This window comes from Gekko japonicus, unplaced genomic scaffold, assembly GCF_001447785.1.
Source record: "Gekko japonicus isolate JY-2015 unplaced genomic scaffold, Gekko_japonicus_V1.1 scaffold132, whole genome shotgun sequence".
Lineage (NCBI taxonomy): Eukaryota > Metazoa > Chordata > Lepidosauria > Squamata > Gekkonidae > Gekko > Gekko japonicus.
Window position 1 is genome coordinate 255,337 of NW_015173677.1, and position 20,258 is coordinate 275,594.

Here is a 20,258-nt window from a genome sequence, read left to right on the forward strand (position 1 = left end):
AAACTTTGCTACCTCTCAGACTTAATTTTCCTTGGGTTGCAGAGAAAAGGAGAGATTCCAGCTCTTTCTTTTGTAACGTAGAGGGCAAAAACATTGCTTCTGTCCCCACCCAGCTTGGAGGGGAAGGTATCACAGTTCCCTCACAGCTGCGCTAGGGTGGGCTGGCGCACAGCATTTCAGGCTGGCTCAGAGGGTTTCTGCTTCAGCTCACAAACAATAGAGGATGGGGGCACCTCCTTCTGGGGCCCATAGAATTGGACCCTCTGGTCCGATCTTTTTGAAACTTGGGGAGTTTTTTGAGGTGGAGGCACAAACAGCTATGCTGCAAATTTGGTGCCTCTACCTCAAAAACATGGCCCCCAGAGCCCCAGATACCCCTGTATCGATTCTCCATTATAGCCTATGGGGCCCATTGACTATAATGGTCCCCATATTTATTTATTTATTTATTATTTACACTTATATCCTGTCCTCCCCACCATTCGGCAGGCTCAGGGCAGCTAACAACATAATAAATAGGCTATAATTGAGCCAGGAAAAAAATTGCAGACCCATATTTGTTTTTCAGTATGATTTGTAAGCTGCCTTTAGTCATGGGGAAAAGTGAGATATAAATATTTGAATAAATAAGTAGTTTGGGCAGGTTGATAACATTCAAGCAAAGTCCTGTTTGTTAGGTTAGGCAGGATTTTGACAGTAATTGTTCCACCTCTGTTACACTTAACCGGTAATGCTGGTTCTCATATTTCACTTAAAAAACTCAAGTAGACTGCAAGAGTCCCCTCTCCCCCCAGGTACTGCTATGTTTTCTATGGGTTAATGCAGGCCGACAGTCCAAGGACAAGTCTACAAATATAGTGGACTGGGGCAGGTAGACCTGTTCTCTGGAGGCCAGGTTTACCAATCTAGTGGACTGGGGTAGGTAGACCTGGTCTCTGGAGGCCTGATGTACCCCTGTAAAGGACATTTTGTGTAATGAAATTTGACTTGATTCTGTTTTCTCTTATAATGTCTAAATTATTCTTAAAATATAGTTTAAAAGAATTCATTCTTCGAGGTTATGGAAATAATCTTCTAAAAACAATTTATGCAATAGACAAATGTAGACTTGCTCACAACTTTAATGCTACTAGATTTTTTTGCTCACGAGGTAGAATTTCTGCTCACAACACTGTGGAGCTTAGAGGGAACATTGGCTAGCAGTTCCTCTTTTTTTTTTTGGCAGAGTTTGGGAAATGACCCAATCCATAACTTTTACTGCAACAGGATTTTGCAGAAAGACAATAACTGACTTCAGGCCACTAATACAACATCTAGGCCTTCAGAGTACAAGCACTAACACATACTAACACACAGGTGAGAGAGAAACAAGAAGAGGTAGGCTGAACTGCAAGAGAAAACATTCAATAAACCCTGAACTCTAGAGAATGCACCACAGCTCCCCCTAGGGTACAAGTGGACTAAACAACTCTTTCAGCAGTATTTACAGTAACTAGACTCAAGCTGATCCCCCCCCTCCGTCAACTGCAAGTTGGCTTCTGACCAAGAGACAGCTGAAAACTTAGTGTTCTTAGTGCTACTCAGTGCGATGCAAACATATCCTTGATCTTCTCACATTCTTATTGTGACTGTCAAACAAGGTGTAAACTTGTCTGATGAACAGGTTTGCTGAGAAACTCATGGCATTCCTGCCTGTAACCAGGAAGTGGCAGCCTGATTGTATAAATGAACAAATAGTACTAGTAATGACAAGTATAATGCTGGAACTGAAAACTCTATAATACTTTTAAATTTTATTCATAGCGTTTGTAAGCCATTGCCCTCCTGACTCAAAGTGGCTCATAGAAAACCAGTGAAATAAGATTTCCCAAGTAATGCAATTAAGACAAGGCCAGTCCTGACTGTTAGGTTTGCATAACACAGGCCCCAGGCTGTGAGCCATGGCCTTACTCTTTGGCTTGCACTCAAGAGCTTTAAGTACCTACAAGGAGAGGAAGACAAACTTCACCTAGATGGAACTTAGCTGCTACTAGCTTGTTGACAAGTCTTTCTCACTCCCCCCCATCAGAAATACAATGTGTTAGGTGCAATGGTTAATAATAAAACTGTGGCGTCAATCTTATTTAACCTCAGTCTAGTACTCTGAAATGTCGTAGAAAGGGCTTAAGGTAATTTAACTGTCCCATTGAAATTTGCATGGATCAAGAGTACTTTTTTCTGGATCATTCCAAAGCTTTCTTTGAAAGTGATGTTATAATTGCTGATACAACCAGACCTAACCATTGAAACATACACATTTTCTCTGTTTGAGGAAAATTGTGGACATGTTATGGCAAAAATCCAGAATTTAGTGATTGTGGATATTTTCTGTTTTGTTTTTAACAAGTGTTTTGCTTCCTATAGGGGTCACTTCGATTTTTCAGTGATTTTTTTCCCTGGGTTTTCTCCAAGTACTTTAATGTTGCTCATGAAAAACCTGAAGAAACAGCTAGGACAGATTGAAGCAACCACTAGAGGGAGCAAAACGTGTGGAAAAGGGGAAAAAAGATGCACTATGGGTGCACACCGATAAAAAATAACACATGTGGAAAAACCCATAGGCCTGGATGCTGAATAAAGAGGCTCCCCATGAAAGGCCAAAAGGTTTATACTGTCCTAAGAGACTGAGCATGTGGAGTTTGGAAGACTAATTTGTACTACAATAAAGGACGATACTGAACTGTTTTACCTAACAAAAAGCCAGTTTCTGAATGAGTGACAGAATGCATCCAGTCATAAAATTAATAATTCTGGTTGCGCTGGAATCTCCAAAATGCACTTGTGATATGCTCTGCCTCTTAGTGCCCATGAAATCCATCTGCATATGATTACAACAACCAGAGGGGCTGAGTTATTTTCAATCAAGTGAATCCAACTGACCCTAATGAAAAGCAGATGGATTTTTTTTAGCATGCAAATTGAAAAAAAATACTGTACATAATAATTAAAGAAGAATGTTAAAAAGCTGAAATATGAACTGACAACAATACTTGTTATAGTACATGAAGGCTGATGGTTATTCTTTGATATCTAGGGTTAAATTTATGTGCTAATAGGGGCTTGTGTGCTGGTTTTTATTCTTGGTGATGTAGGGTTGTTCATCACATATATATGTTTGTTTATTATAGTAGATTTGTGTAATTGAAACACTTCAGGGAAGGGTTTATTTTAGATCTCTAGAAAAGGCAGTTTGTTTATCCAAGAAAGTGTAGGAGCTGGAAAGATAAACCACAGATTTTCCAAATTTATAAATCATGTTGGGAGTGAGTCAAGTGGATCAGACAGTTGTCTAACACAAATCCCAGCAGGTCTGGAGTTGCTTGAAGAAACAGAGATATACACTTGCATATATTGGTAGAAAATACATTTCCAGAGAGTGGAAGTACAAGATACAATAAACAAGGGCTTGCTGCTAGACATGGTAGTATTGTATTGAGGCCACCATTTCCGTATTTCCAAGATGTAATAAATTTATCCACATCCTAATATCACAACCTTGTGTACTTTCCTTCAGTGCCAGCCAGTGATGTGGAGCAGAGATAAAGAACTATACAATGTTGTATTGTTTGGATATATCATTTGTATGTGATGAAGAAGGATTTGAAATGAGATTTCTATTTTTAGTAGCAGTCCCATCTTTGGCATAAATTATAGAGCAATTATTCTGAAGTCAAGGCGGAATCTTTTTGTCTGTTTTTTTTTTTTGGCCAGCTAGCATATTTTTAGAATAAAATGGAAGGCAGGATAAAAAGAGTGAGTAACTGATTCAGGGATAGACCATGGCAGAATGGGGATTTGAATCCAAGTCTTCCAGAACCTAGTTTGACACTACGCAATACTAGCTTTGCTTTCAAGGAGTCAAAATGTGTTGCTGTTAAAACTAAATTTTGAAAGGGAATTCCCTCTCATCAGTACTGAAAGCCAATGATATCAGTTATAGATGGCTAATACCAGAAGGTCTCTTCTTTTCATACAAAGGCCAGAGATATAGAATAAACTCAACACTGAAAGTGCAAGACGTTTTGAAGAAATATGGAAAGAAACTTTAATCTAATTGGGGAAAGTCCAAAGAAGAGGAATGAGAAGAAGAAGATGATGATGAAGAAGTTTTAAAGACCCAATCACAGGACAGCCAGAGAGAATCAGATACAGACCAAGAAGAAGGGGCCAAAGTAGCATCACAAATGGAAATAAGAAGACAGACCAAACATAAGCAAGCTGATAGTAAAGACATGTGATGGATAGAGAACAAATTAGAATCCTTACAATCAATGTGAACGGACTTAATTCACTGCAAAACAGGAAAAGGACATTTTTATGGTTGCAAAAACTAAATTTGGACTTGCCTACAAGAAACTGCAGTTTCTTGCTGCGGTGGCTCAAGTGGTTAAGATGCTGAACTGCAGGCTGTGGAAGGTCAGTAGTTCAGCAGTTCAAGACCCGGGTGCCGCAAGACGGAGTGAGTTCCCATCTCTAGTTCCAGCTCCTGCCAACCTAGCAGTTTGAAAGCAAGAAATTGCAAGTAGATAAATAGGTACCACTTTGGTGGGAAGGTAACAGCGTTCCGTGCGCCTTGGTGTTTAGTCATGCTGGCCACATGACCACGGAAACGTCTTCAAACAGCGCAGGCTCTTCGGCTTTGAAATGGAGATGAGCACCGCATCCCTAGAGTTGGATTCGACTGGCTTTCGAGCAAGGGAACCTTTACCTTTACAAGAAACTTGGACTGCAAGAAGATCAAAGTCAATCCTAAAAGAAATCAACCCTGACTGTTCCCTGGAAGGCCAGATAATGAAACTGAAGCTCAAATACTTTGGCCACCAAATGAGAAGGGAGCACTCACTGGAGAAGACCCTGATGCTGGGAAAGATTGAAGGTCAAAGAAAACAGGGATGGCAAAGGATGAGATGGTTAGACAGTGTCATAGATGCAATGAACATGAAATTGAGCAAACTTCAGAGGACGACGGAAGACAGGAAGGCCTGGCGTGATGTGGTCCATGGGGTTGCGAAGAGTCGGACTGGACTGTGCGAGTGAACAACAACAAAAACAAGAAACTCATATTAGACAAACTGATCAGCAATTATTAGAGTGTAACAGATTTGGGAAAACATTTATAGCTTTGGCTCCAAAGAAGAAAAACGAGGCATAGTAACATATATTAAAGAGAAGCTCAACCCTAAACTTATCTTTCCTCTGAAGATGGTAGAATTTTGATGGTAGAAATTCAAAGAGAGGGAAAGAAAATTTTAGTGAGTAATATTTATGCACAAAATGACCGCCAAGAAAATTTTTATAAGGACCTGGAACAGGAATTAGCAACTCATGAATATGAAGAACATTGTCTGATTGGAGAGTATACTGCAGTTTTCGATAAAGTGCAAGATATAAAAACAGCCAAACAAATTAAAAAACCTGGAACACTCCTACCAAAGACGTTTCTACCATTAGCAGAAGAATATAATTTAGTTGATGCCTGGACAACAAGAAATCCAATAACAAAGGACTTTAGTTTTTATTCCCAAAGACACAAGTCCTGGTCTAGAATCGATATGTACTGGATCTCAGCAAGTTTGAAAAAGAATGTAGGAGAAGCAGATTTTACCAAAGACCTTTGCAGATCATAACCCTGTATTTCTGAAAATGACTAGCTGAATATACAACACTTGAAAAATGAGAAGTTTGTGACAGATACAAAAAAGGAGCTAGAACATTTTTTCAAACAAAATATTCAACCGGATATCTACATAAATACAGTCTGGGATGCAAGTAAGGCCTTCTTCAGAGGTATGGCAATGAAATTTGCAGCAAAACAAAAAAAAGACAGGTCAGAAAAATTTCAGGAGCTGAACGATCAATTAAAAAAGTAAGGAAGAAAAGCTGAAAAAGTACCCGACGGTTAATGAGTTGAAAATAAAAATACAATCGGTACAACATCAAATTAATGTGATATTATCTGAAGAAATTGCTAAGACAAAAATTGCAAAACAAAATTATTTTGAAAATGCTAATAAATCATGAAGATGGTTGGCATACAGACTTGGGAAAAAGAAGGAAAAATGTTTAATACACGTGCTGAGATATGAGAATGGCTCAGAAAAGTATGGGCAAGAAGAACTCAAGAGGATAGTAGAAAACTTCTACAAAAGGCAAAGAGTGTTTCTGTAGACAAACAGAGAGAGTACCTTAAGAAACACAATAATATCAAATTAAGCGAAGAACAGAAAGTAAAATTAAATGGACCTATAACAGTACAAGAAATTGTAGATACAATCAAGAAACAAAATAAAGGGAATATGATCTCTCAATAGAGTACTATAGCACTTTTGAAGATTGCTTACTAATACCATTGTCATGGCTCAGGTGGGTGTCACCTGACGCTGCCTCCACTCTGGTTCCAGGCTCCTCTGAGAAGGCCCAGAGCATCCTCCCAAGTCTTTAGACTTTTCTTTTGGCCGAATAATAAGCGTGAGGACCAGGCAGAGTGAACAATGAAAATAGTTTATTTTATAGGCGGTCAAACAAACAAGGTGCAGAATAGTAACAGTAAGTGGGTGAAAGGAAAAGAAATCAAATGCCCTAACACGTCTAAATATATACTGTCCCTAGCTCACTATCTCAAGTGGCCTTAAACTACTTACCCTTCCCTCAGGATGAGGGTTTCTTCCCCACAGCAGCTTTCCTTCTGGCTCTGCCCTCTGGGAAGAAGAACAGCTTTCCCTCTTGTACCAGTTCTCTTATTCCCTAGCCCTCTTCTTCCCTATTGGTCAGAATCAGTGCCAAGCTTCCTCCCACTGCTAGCCAGGCTCCCTGGACCTGCTAGGCCGTGCTTGCACAGCCCAGATCATGACAACCATATAAAAAGGTTTTAGAAAATATACTGGAAGAAGGGAATGTACCACAATCATGGAAAGAGGCTACTATCTCTTTGATACATAAAGAAAATACAGACTTTAAAGAAGTGAAAAACTATAGACCAATTTTGCTTTTAAATGTGGATTACAAAATCTTTGCTGCTATTTTAGCATTGTGTTTGAAGAAAGTCTTACTAGACATAATACATCAAGATCAAGCAGGCGTCCTGCCAAAGAGACAATTGAGAAATAATGTGAGAATAATTGTAAATATTTTGAAATATTATGAAGCACATCCAGAAAAACAAATGGCATTAATGTTTTTAGATGCAGAGAAAGCTTTTGACAATGTTAGTTGGAACTTTAGTATTGAGCAATTACGAGAGATTGATGCTGGAGAAGAGTTTATTAAGATGACTCAAGCAATTTATTCTCAACAAAGTGCCAAAGTGAGAATCAATGGAGATCTAATGAAAGTGATAGCAACTGAGAAGGGAACGAGACGAGGATGTCCGTTATTGTCATTATTATTTATTCTCAGTTTGGAAGTATTAAACAACTTGATCAGAGAAGATAAAAATATTAGAGGAACAACAATACATGGAGAAGAATATAAAGTACAAGCCTTTGTGGACGATTTAGCTTTTATTTTAGATCTCAGCACTTCTATAGTCAGCCTGATGGATAACTTAATGGAATTTGGAGAGATGGGGGGAATGAAAGTGAATAGACAAAAGACAAAGATCATCAATGGAGATTTAACAAAAGAGATAGCATTTGAGAAGGGAACAAAACAAGGATGTCTGTTATCCCTATTATTATTTATCCTCAGTTTGGAAGTATTAAATAACCTGATCAGAGAATACAAAAGTATTAGAGGAACAACAATACATGGAGAAGAATATAAAGTACAAGCCTTTGTGGATTACTTGGCTTTTATTTTAGAAGATCCCAGCACTTCTATAGACAGTCTGATGAAGAACTTAATGGAATTTGGAGAGATGGTAGGAATGAAAGTGAATAGACAAAAGACAAAGATCATTACAAAGAATATAACACAGCCTATAATAAAAGAGCTGGTGGAGAAAACAGGATTTCAGTTGGAGCGTAAAGTGAAATACTTAGATATCACCTTGACAAATAAATGTAGTTCTCTTATGGAAGATAATTATATTAAACTATTTAAAGAAATCCAAAAATATTTGGATAAATGGAATAACTTGCAGTTGCTGCAATTAAATAGCTCTAATTAAAATGAATATACTTCCTGGACTTATTTTTATTTTCCAAACTATTCCAATTTTACTGAAACAATCATACTTCCAGGAACTGAACAAAATAACAATGAAGATTATATGGCAAGGGAAGAAACCTAGAATAAAACCAAAGGCATTACAGTTTTAACTTTTTAAAACAGTTTTAAATTTAAACAGAATGCAGGGTTTGGTCTTTCTGACTGGGGAACATATTATAAAGCTTGTGCACTGACATGGATTAAAGAATGGATAAGAATTGAAAATACAAAGACTGTTAAAATTGGAGGGACATGATTTAAAGCTAGGATAGCATGCCTATCTCTGGTATCAAAAAGTGGATAATCATAAATATTTAAAAAACTATTTGGTGAGGAAAGCATTGCTGTTAGTATGGGAACGAATGAGGCATAAAATATATGCAAAGATTCCGAAATGGGTCTCTCCAGTGGAAGCATTTATTCAACCTATATTATTGGAGAAGAAAAAAGTACTTAGATATGAAGAACTAGAGGATCAAGATATATATTTGGATTGCTGTACAAGAGTACAGCTAGAATCTAGATATGCTAAAGATAAACCTCAAGGGTTCGTTGTAGAACAATTGGAGTTTGACACACTTTTATATGAAACAAATTATAAATTAAGAAATTTTATATGTATTTGTTACAGATAAAGATGGAGGATGAGGTGATTAAAGAATGTATGTTAAAATGGGCACAAAATTTTGGTTATAATATTGATCTTGAATATTGGTTGCAAATATGGAAAACAAATTGGTTGCCTTTAAAGAGAATTTATATAAAATGTTTTATAGGTGGCATATAACGCCAGATAAATTGGCCAGAATGTATCGTGGACTGTCTGATAAATGCTGGAAATGTAAGATATGGGTCGGAAGCTATTTTCATGTTTGGTGGAAGTGTAAAGAGGTGATGTTATATTGGAGAAGGGTTCATGAAATGTTACCAAAAATATGTTTGATACCGTTACCATTTAAACGTGAAATGTTCCTGCTTGGTGTAGTGGTTAAGTGCGGGGACTCTAATCTGGGAGAACCGGGTTTGATTCCCCACTCCTCCACTTGCACCTGCTGATGTGACCTTGGGTCAGTCACAAGCTCTGGCACAGCTGTCCTTGGGAAAAAGAGCAGTTTCTGTCAGAGCTCTCTCAGCCCCACCCACCTCACAGGGTGTCTGTTGTGGGGAGGGGAAGGGAAAGGAGTTTGTAAGCCGCTCTGAGACTCCAAGTGAAGGGCGGGGTATAAATCCAATCTCTTCTTCTTCTTCTTCTGATGTAAAAGATAAGAAAACTAAATGTTTAATTATACATATAGTCACGGCAGCAAGAATTCTCTATGCTAAGTACTGGAAGAAATCAGAGAGACCAACGGAAAATGTTCTGACAAAAATCTTTGAAACAGCAGAAATGGATGTACTGTTGAACTTGTTGAAAGACAGAAGTAAAAGATTTTAGCGATTTGATTAAGCGACACTAATTTTAGTAATTACATAAAAGAAAGAGCCCTGGAAACAAAGAATTATGATCGAAAAGTTGTAACAGCAATCTTACAAACTTGATGGAATTTCCCTTTATGTCTTATCCCATACCGTGTACCCTTCCTGCTCTTATATTTTCCTGTCTTAGAATGTTAAAACCTAAAACACCTAAATTGTGAAGACATTTGTTAAAATTGTTCACCTTTTCTTGAGTGAGGACTGGTCATTACAAATCTTTATTTTTTATTGAATTATTAATATACCTTACTAAAAATAAAGAGCAAGTCTGAATCCTGGTTCATCTATGAGGTTCATTGGGTGACCTTGGGCAATTCACTCACTCTCAGCCTAACCTACTTCTCAGAGCTGTTGGGAAAATAAAATGAAGAGAGGGAAGGGCAGAATAAAAATATAAGCAAGGTAATGTGTATCATATGATAAAATCATCCTACATAAATTATGCAAAGCATTCTTGCTTTTATGTATTGTTATATTTTAGGTGTCCCTTTGAAACCCAGAAAGGAATTAAAGTTTACTGAACTTCAGACTGGAGAGTTGGAAGTTAAATGGTCTTCAAAATTTAATATTTCAATTGAGCCTGTGCTCTATGTAGTACAAAGGAGATGGAACTATGGGATTCATCCCAGTGAGGATGATGCCACCAGTTGGCAAACTGTGGCACAGGTCAGTTTTTCCTAAACATCTTTCATTTTAGGTCCTTCTTTGTTAATATATTTGATAGTCACTTATGTATCACTTGTTAAATGTAGTACCTGTAAGTATGTGTTATTTTGCCTGACTTCACAACTTTATTTATTAAAATATTTCTATCCTGCCTTTTGTTTTCATTAAGTCAGCTTGCAATAATATTTTAAATGCCAGTTAAAACATGAATAAAATAACAAGCCCCAAATCTCTTCCTCCCTCCCCCCTTAAAAGATGCCTGCCATTCAAACCCTCTCAAAAGCCTGGTGAACAAGACACCTTGCAGTGCCTCCTGAAGATGTCCAAGGAGGGGGCTCCCCTCATCTCCTTGGGGAGGCCATTACACAGCAGGAGACATGATGGAAAAGGTCCAGGCTCTGGTTGATGCCAGGCAGGCCATACTAAGTTGTGGGATAGCCAAAGATGTCTGTTTGAAGACTATAGTTGTAGTTTCCAAGTTGTTGTCAAGGAGAGCCCCATGTAGAACACATTGCAGTAATCAAACAATGAGACTACAGAAACATGGATCAATGTGGCCAGGTCAATTCAGTCTAGGTAATGAGAGAGCTGGCATACCAGATGCAGTTGATGAATGGTGCTCCAGGCCACCAGGCCAACCTGCTTTTCAACTCCACGGATAAAAATGGAGTGGTCAGTTGTGTCAAAGATTCCAGTGAGATATGTTAGTCTGTTATAGTAAAAACTGTGGGGCCATTCCTAACCTCTTTTACGGATCAAAAATTGAACGTGGCACACATAAAAGATCTTTCTTCATCAGCTAGACAGTGTAAGGTTAAGCCTGCTAAATCAAACTTCCACTTGGTGGATGGTAAATATAAATTCTTATGGTGGATGGTAAATATAAATTCTTAACTGTTATGTGCTTATGAGTAGAACTCCTTCAGTTACATATACAATCTAGTTTATTTTGAGAGGTAAAAGCAATCAGTAAATTAGTCCTAGAGAATGAAATGTACAAAACACTATGAATTTTTTTGCAATAATTCACAAAGTTTAACTTGTACTTATGGGTACAAAGAACGTAACAATAAAACTTTACCATTGTTCTCATGCCTCCTAAATAAAATAACATAAAGCAAACAGACTGCGTGATAACCCTCAGTATATTTAATGCTTCTCTCTATAGACCACAGATGAAAGGGTACAATTATCTGACATTAGGCCCAGCAGGTGGTACCAGTTTCGAGTGGCGGCCATTAATGTGCATGGAACAAGGGGCTTCACAGCTCCCAGCAAGCACTTCCGCTCTTCAAAAGGTGTGTATTAAATTCCTGCATCTGATTTTCTAGATTCCTCCAGAAATGGAATCCGGTTCTCTTAATATTTTTGGACCTGTCAATTTTTAGCAGGTGGGCTTTATTTGTTTAATTGCACGAATGAGTTCATTTTTTTTGCAGTTACTATGTACCTTGAAGATGCCACTGAAATTTTATTCTGCAAGGGATATCAGAATGAATGACTCCTTTTTTAGTTTCTCTCAGCATTAATAACAATTGGGGTTCTCTTTATGACATTAAATAGACAAATAGAGTTGACCCTGAAGATCTTTTTTGATCTGCAGCGCTAGTGTTGACTAGTGTCATTCTAGCATCTTATGATTTTAAGAAAACAGGAAACCTTTTATATATAGAATTTATCTTTTCTGTTCTTTATTTTTGTTTCTGCATGCACGGTATATAAAAAAGGTATTTCTGCATCACTGCTGAGTCTGTAAATTTTCCAACTACATTTCAGAATATGTATGTTTTCACAGAGAATTAAAGCTCCAGAAAAAAAAATCAATTCAAAAATTGGGTTTAGCTTGAGAAATATAGGTTATTAAAATACAACATTTTAGTTTTAAATGTACCAGAATGACCTTGCTGGCATTCTTTGTAGGTGAGTCTCTGAGAAAAGCCAGTCAATCCCTTAAGAAGTTCACAAGCAAAATGCAAGAAGATATTCAACAGTGAATTTAAATAATAAATGTTTAAAAATACATTAAAATCTAGATATGCTTATAAAAGCTTTTCATGCTCTGTAGTGTTCTGTTATAGATTACAAATAGTCCTGGTATACAAAAATTCATATGCTCTAATCCTCTTGCTATCTCTTCTTACTCTGCTATATGCTGTGTTTGGGTCCCTTTGGGTTTCTTTTTAGTTAATCCACTGTGTTTCTGCTTGATTCTGAGAACCAGTCTACTTATCACATTTCATGTGCAGACTTGTACATGAGCATTAGGGAAATCCCACAAAGACCAAACAACTGCTCTTAAAATCATTATCATAACCACAGTTACAAAGTCTGTGAAACTCTTATGTTCTAACATTTACAATAAATTGTTAAAAACATGTAAAATCTTTCCTTAAAAGAAAGTTATTCAGCTGTGAACCAAACTAGATGTGATGGCATCCACAGGTCTGACCTGCGGATGCTACTACCATTTTAAAATGATTTTAAAATGCTTTGAGGGCCTGATCCTGATTGAGCTCCTGGTGCTACAGGCTAGATACTTGGTGTAGTGGTTAAGAGTGGTGGACTGTAATCTGGAGAACCAGGTTTGATTCCCCACACCTCTGCATGAAGCCAGTTGGGTGACCTTGCGTCACACAGTTCTCTCAGAACTGTCTCAGCCTCACCTACCACATAGGATGTCTGTTGTGGGGAGAGGAAGGGAAGGCCGCTCCAAGACTCCTTCAGGTAGGGAAGAGCAGGGTATAAAACCAACTCCTCCTCTTCCTCCTTCTTCCCCACCCCACACCTTTTCATGTGCTGGAATGGTCTCAGAGGAGCATTTTGGCACTTGAAACGACTTGGGGTGAATGAGTGTTTCAACCCACTGTGCTATAGCTCTCACTGCATTTTTAAATCCCTTTAAAATGGGGATGATGTCCATAGGTCAGACTCAGGGATGCTGTCCTGTCTAGTTTAGCCCTAAGATAAATAGTTCTTACTAATTTTTTATTTTCTGAAAGAAAGCAATTTATCCCTCATGGTTTTTACATTCTGTGAAATAATGATATCTATAACAGGAAGGTAAGTCATGATATAAAATCCTACAAGCCAATTAAGAAGCCCCAAATGGTTTTAATTTTGTTAATATGCTTATTCAAAAACATTGGTGCCAAAACCATTTGGAGAGAGACATTTTGTCTAGCTTCTGTAGGTTATCAGTTTCCTGTTTTTTCTCCAACTGCAGTAAGATTTCTTCAAAATAAAAAGCATGATCCTGTGGATTTGCAATAGGCATTCATGTAATGAATGCTGTATAAATTAAAAATATTTGCGTTTATGTGATATCCTGCACCTTATCTATAGACAATAAGATATGGTCGGGCCTTTGATTTCTCTGATAATGACAAAGCCTAGTTGATGCAGAATAGGGCCATACAAATTAATGGAAGTCATTCCTGCCACTTAATTCCAGGTTAAATCTAGGTAAAGAATAATCTGTAGAATGCAACTACATTTTATGTGACTGAAAGAGGTTAACCTTAATAGATCATTGTTTATTTCTAGTTCAGACACAGACTTCTGTTACTAGATTGGTTCACAGAAGGATGCTTTCCCACCTTCCTTTTTCCAAGGAGGTTCCCTGAAAAACTTCTACTGGGGGCTGGGGACCCTCTGGAATACTGTGTATCATAGGAGATAGTAGCCGGTGGGGTAAGTGGCAGAAATACTCTCTGTCAACTCTTTTATAAGCTTCCTCCCTGCCCTCATTTCCCTCTGACAAAAGCAATCCTCTGTGTAACTTGCCATGTTTTCTGGCTAGTGCAGCAACAAAAAAAGCCACTTCTTAGATTTTGTAGCTAAATACTGCTGTGCATGCTTATTTACAATAGAATATGCTCAATAGCAGTAGGTGAAGTCCTCTGTCCTTTTGGCTGCTCATAACTGGTATCAGATTTAACGACCATATATGTGGTCAAAATAAATCTAAAGTGGAGGGGGGTGAGATTGAGAAAATATGGAATGTGCTCTCTCTCTCTCTCTTTGATTTAACAGCCATTACCTATTCATTTATATTTTTAAACAAAAAAAGTGAGAATGAAAGTCAGTTCCCTCTTGACACGATAAAGAGAAAAACTGCCACATCTCTCATGCAATTCACCAATCTACTTGATAGCCATACAGTGTCCACTTCTCAGAAAGTATCGTTAGCTGTTTTATCCAAGGAGTAATATATTTGTTTTATGTGGTATTGTTTTGGGGACATATTAAAACAATAGGAGCTAGCGAGTCTACTTGATCCAGACAATACGGGCATTTATGTTCCTCTGCAGGAATTCTATTATATCTCCCTTGTACCTCAGCCGAGTTGAAGGCATTACACCTTGCCAATAGAAAAGCTTATCTAAACTTATGCAGAAATAGACTGGCAAGGAAAAATTACCACTAAAGGGTATCTGGAAGAAAAGTGGAGAATATGTATGATTTGAGCCTGCATGCGGGGAAGAAATGGAATTAAATAAATAAATAAATAAATTGTGTCCTCGAGCATCAAGGACCAGTCTTCATTTAAGATCTTATTTTGAAACTTTCTACAACTTACTTTCCTAATACTGTTCCTTGCAGCCTGAAATCACTCTATTGAGAGGACAAGTATTTTATCCACCTAGTTCAGGTGGACATAGATGTATCCAGGGGTCATTTTGTAGAAAAAGAGGTGCAGGAGCTCATTAGCATAACTCATTAGCATAACTTATTTGCACATGCCACACCCTCTGATGTCACCGGACGTGTGTCAGAAGGCAACACCCACCGCTCAGGCTCCACTGGACTGTTTTGGATTGCTAGCTATTGGGGGGACGGGGACGTGCAGATCTGTCCCTCACAGAGGGAATTTACCTGGCTGCTTCTTGCTCTGACTGAGGGCTGCTGGGAGCACAGGGTGGGGCTTCTTGCATGTGCCCGCCCCCTGGGCTCTTTACAGCTGGAGCTCCGCTCCTGTGCGCTCCCGCAGGAAATGACCCCTGGATGTATCTGAAATTAACAACTGAAGCCAAACAGGAGCTATTGATGGCTTGAAAAGGGAAAACAAAATTTAATGACAGATTGATAAATAATAGTAGATAGGTTTGGAAACCCCACCTCTAATCGCAAGGTGGAGGAGGAGATACATCGCAGAATACCCAACAGTTTTCTAAAGGATTTGACTTGAAGAAAATCAAGATGTTCCATATGACAAGTCTATCATACTGGAGAAGCATATATGATGACCGAATATATAATTACTCTATAGAAGTGCTGGAACAAATTGCCCTCTTTTGCAATAAAATATTTTTAAGAAAATAAAGGAGGAATTTAACCGCTGCATTAACATGTAGATATGCAGATCCCAAGAGAGGTCTGTGTAAACATAACCACGAGGTACTTGAAATTTCTTACTATGTCAATTGAGTTTCCACACAAGGATAAAGAATGTGACCTTTTTAGTTTAGATATAGAAAATATTAGTATTGTTTTATCAGAGTTTATTTCTAAAGATTCTTTAATGCAGAAATCCTAAAACTTATTTAATATTTTCACTAACCTGAGAGAGTACGGACTAATAAAACTAGATCATCTGCATATGCTAAATAAGGTACAGGCTGACAGCTGAGGAGAACAGGCAAGGTGGGATACAGATTAAAAAGAATAAATACATAAATAAATAATAAATCTGCAGTCCTGGCTAGGATGAAAATCATTTATATATAAATTAAATAAATGTGGGGCCAAGATGCAGCCCTGCTTCTTACCCTGATTGTGTTTGAGAGGGTGGAGTTACCTAGTATACAAATCTGGAGAATATTTTTGGAGTTTAGATTCCTAATAAGTGCCAGCAATCTGCCAGGCATACCCATGTTAAAAAGTTTTTTTCCAACATCTAATGAGAGACATAGAATCAAATGCACCACAGAGATAAACAAATGAAGAGTAAAGTACACTGCTTGCACCTTTTGTATATTTATTTGCTAGAGAAGATAACATGAAGCAATGATGCAAGCAGGAAGGAATGTATTTTCCTAAATCCATATTGGTCATTGTTCAAGATGTTTGAGTTCTCTATCCATACCTTCAGCCTGCTGGCTAAATGGTTAGCATAAAGCTTGCCCATAACAGAGAGAAAGTTTATTGGGCAATAATTAGCTGGATTGTCTTTTGTTCCCTTGATGAAAAATGGTATTATAATTGCAAAATTCCAACTATCAAGTATTTCTCCAGTATGATTTACCTCAGTAAATAATGGTGCCAGGAAGGAAGCCTCACTAATCTGGGTCAAGTTTAACTCATTCAGGTGGAATATAATCACAACCTGGTGACTTCCCAGGTTTTAAAGATTTTATTAGACTACTTCCATTTCTGATATGTCTGGAAATGTTGAAATATTTAGATTAAGTGGGATTTTGAGTTTATCCCTAGTCGTAGCAAAGACTTTTTTGTAATGCTGTTTCCGCTTAGAGGGGGAATTGGACGTATAGGATCCACTTGAGAGCTAGAGGTCATGTTCATGCCAGAAGTCTATAAGATTCCCCCCCCCTTTTTTTTGCAAGGGATATTAGCTTTGACCATTCTTTCTTACAGAATTCTTTCTTTTTACTTTTGTGTAGACAGTTATAGCATTGTCTGCTCTGGAGACATCGTCAGTAGTTGTAAGGAATAGGATGCTTCTTAAATGTAGTGTACGATTTCATAAGAGTTCTTTTTGGCAGTCTACAATCCTACTGTTCCTGTCCCTCTTCAAAATTGTTTTAGTCAAAATTGAAGTAAAAATGCTGATTAGAGCCTCCAGCTTAGAAAACAGGTTTACACTACCAGGAGTTTTGGATGTTGCTGACACAATGTGATTCATTTCTTCCTGCCTCATTATTACTTAGCTTCTGCAGCTAAATTTTTATTCCATTTCCTCTTAACTATTTTTTCTTTACTGATACATGGAAGACCTTTTGATTCAAGGTATAATAATTCCAGTGGGAAATGGTCACTGGTTAAAGTATCAGCAACCCATAACTTTGTCACCTTCCTTTTTACAAGGAGTTTCCCTGAAAAAGTTCTCCTGGGGGCTGGAGACCCTCTGGAATACTGTGTATGATAGGAGACAGTAGCCACATGGGTAATGGCAGAAATTCTCTCTGTCAACTCTTTTATAAGCTCCCCCCCACCCCGATTTCCCTCTTATATAAGCAATCCTCTGTGTAACTTCCCATGTTTTCGGGCTGGTGCAGCAACAAAAATAACCACTTGTTAGATTCCATAACTAAATACCACTGTGCATACTTATTTACAATAGAACATGCTCAATAACAGTAGGTGAAGTCCTCTGTCCTTTTGGATGGTATCAGATTTAATGGCCATATATGTGGTCAAATCTAAATTGGGGGGGGGATCAGAAAATACGGAATGTGCTGTCATTTACGGAATGCGCTATCCATAAGAACCAAGAATTTGTAGATGAGAAAGTTATTATATTGTTTCCTGTGAAAAATCTGCATTGCTGCAGAATAGGTCTGGAGCAGGAAAGATCGGAGCATGCTCATTCTGTATTATGGCCATGGGTGTGCAAAGAAGAATAAGCATGCTTAAGTCCCATTGTAGTCATTAGAGGCTCAAGCTCTCAACTGTGTGTCTAAGCCACCTTGCCTGGAATGTAAAGGGATTTAAATGTTTGTAATGCACCCAGTTTCTCTGATCCAGAGTACCATGGAAGCAGCAGAAGGTGGAGCACACTAGTGTACTTGATGGTAAACAGTACTTAGTCTGTTATGTGTGCTGAATGGAGATCCATATGGTGCAATATATTTGGTTATGCATGCATTGTTACATTTCCCAGTGTGATTTATTGTGTTGTTCCCACACAGCTGTCTTTTGAGCTCGTTGCTAGGTGGAGATTTTTGCATACCTTGTAAAGAAGCTTTTGTGTAAAGTTGAATAGACACAAATTCTGTTCATAGGATAAATACAGTTGTATCTCTTACCTTTAAGAGAAAGGAAAAAGCAACATTCCCCTTAATGCTAGATTCAGTAAAGTTTATCTCTTGGTGAGTTACAGTTAATCTCCACTATTGAGAGAAGCTTTCAGTCATGTAGATGTAAGTATAGAACGACTGCATTTCTAAAATAAGAATGGTGAAAATACAATGAAGAGAATGTATACCAGCCAGCTCTAACAAAAAGACGTCTATATTGACTGCAATAAAAAAGCTGATGATGATATGGAAAAATAAACCCATCAGAAGTATCAGACCTTAGTTTTTATAGAATTGTTTTGCCACATGAAAACATAAGAAGGGACACACATCTCTGATAGTTTGGGTACACTGGTAATTAGCTGTATGTTTGGGCCTTGTCCATAAAATCCATTTTGTTTTCTCTATCCTGTGGCCAACTTCTGTACAATCCTGTTGTGATGAAAACAGAACAACAACAAAAAGTCAGAACAATCTGCATTAAAATAGGCATATTCTGAAGCATCCACCACAGTTTTTATTGCTTTCCCCCTTAAGATGAAGTACATTGTTAATATCCACACTATAAGTTTCAAGAGTGAATGAAGCAGAAAAAAAGTATTGTTTTCAGAGGACCTAACTGCCCACGCTTAATATAATTTCATGCATACACCTAAACTGAATGTTAGTAAAATCCCAACAGACACCCACTTCTAGCAATAAATATTTCTCTGTGGCTCCTTTGGGAACAGTTGTGTTTTTTATATTGTTAAACAGCTGGGTTATATGTTCCTATTCCAGTGGGCAAAGCCAATCCCTCTACATGTGCCATGGAAGTATTTCATAACTGGAAACTTGTCTGCTGTGTCTTTTGGAGAGAGTTACAACTTTTTAAAAAGGAGCAGTATGCGATCCAGTTCTAAATAAGAGCAAAACTCCTTCATCTTAATGCTTGAAAGGATTACAAAATTATAGCTAAACGTGCTGTTAGGTACATAGTTGAAAATATGTTATCCTTATTCCTGCATGTATGTTTGCACACTCCACAAGCTGCTGTCTACTTTCTATACTCTTATCTCTGAAATAAAATTCAGTTAGTATTTAAGATGCTAGTGCACTCCTTGTTTATAAACTGAACAATACATTTCCCTGAACGGGTTTCAGTGGAAAAAACATTTTAAAAAATACAACTTACCCATGGACTCAAGACAAGACCTGGAAAGGATTTGGCTTAGCGCTTGGGAAATCTAATCTTTACCTAGGTTTAACAGTATCTGGGAACCACAGTGCCTTTGTTTTCTTCTTGTGGCTGGAAAGGAAGAGAATGGTTCTCTCTCCATAAATTTGATTTTAAGCAGCAGTGGTCCTTCCTGTTAAAGGATAGAGACAAATAGTCCATGAACAGTGTCTATTGGGTATTTCTTGGCCAGATAAGATGTAAAGAAATGCTGTATTTGCAGTGTGTATGATGTCAGTCTTGACCTAAAGATATCTTCCTTTCTGCAAGTGAGAGGAGATGGATCTGTCACATTGGTTAGTTCAGAGCTTGTTCACAGTAAAGACCCATCCTGTGAGCCAACCTCAAATCCCTGCGTTTATTGTTTGCTTTAGCTGCATAACTGGCCACCAAGAACTGGATTATAAATTACAGATATCCCTCTGTGGGTTATCTTGTGTTTTCTTCAGATAGGAGAATCTGTCAAATGACCACAAAACTAGTCAATAATGAACGAGATGCAGCAGCACACAAACTATGCTCATACCTTAATTCCTCCCATCTCACAGTTTGTATTCATTTTTTAATGTAGAGGTAATGAGTAATGATTATGTATGCCTTGTCCAGCGTTGATTTTATGCCTTGTGAGAGGAAGAAAATAAACACGTGCTGTGAAAAGACAGTGGCACACTAGGATCTAAGAATGTAAAATGACACACAGATAGCTATTACCTTCCACAGCAGACATGTAGATAATT

General features: G+C 37.8%; 1 protein-coding gene across 1 annotated transcript in view; it reads left to right on the forward strand.

Annotated features, from left to right (window-relative positions):
* Positions 1–20,258, forward strand: part of ANOS1 (anosmin 1) — a 152,380-nt gene that overhangs the window by 82,900 nt on the left and 49,222 nt on the right. Inside the window, exons 5-6 of the mRNA XM_015422969.1 lie at positions 10,145–10,329; positions 11,498–11,627. Of these exons, the coding sequence (XP_015278455.1) occupies positions 10,145–10,329; positions 11,498–11,627 (315 nt within the window). The remainder of the gene's footprint in view (positions 1–10,144; positions 10,330–11,497; positions 11,628–20,258) is intronic.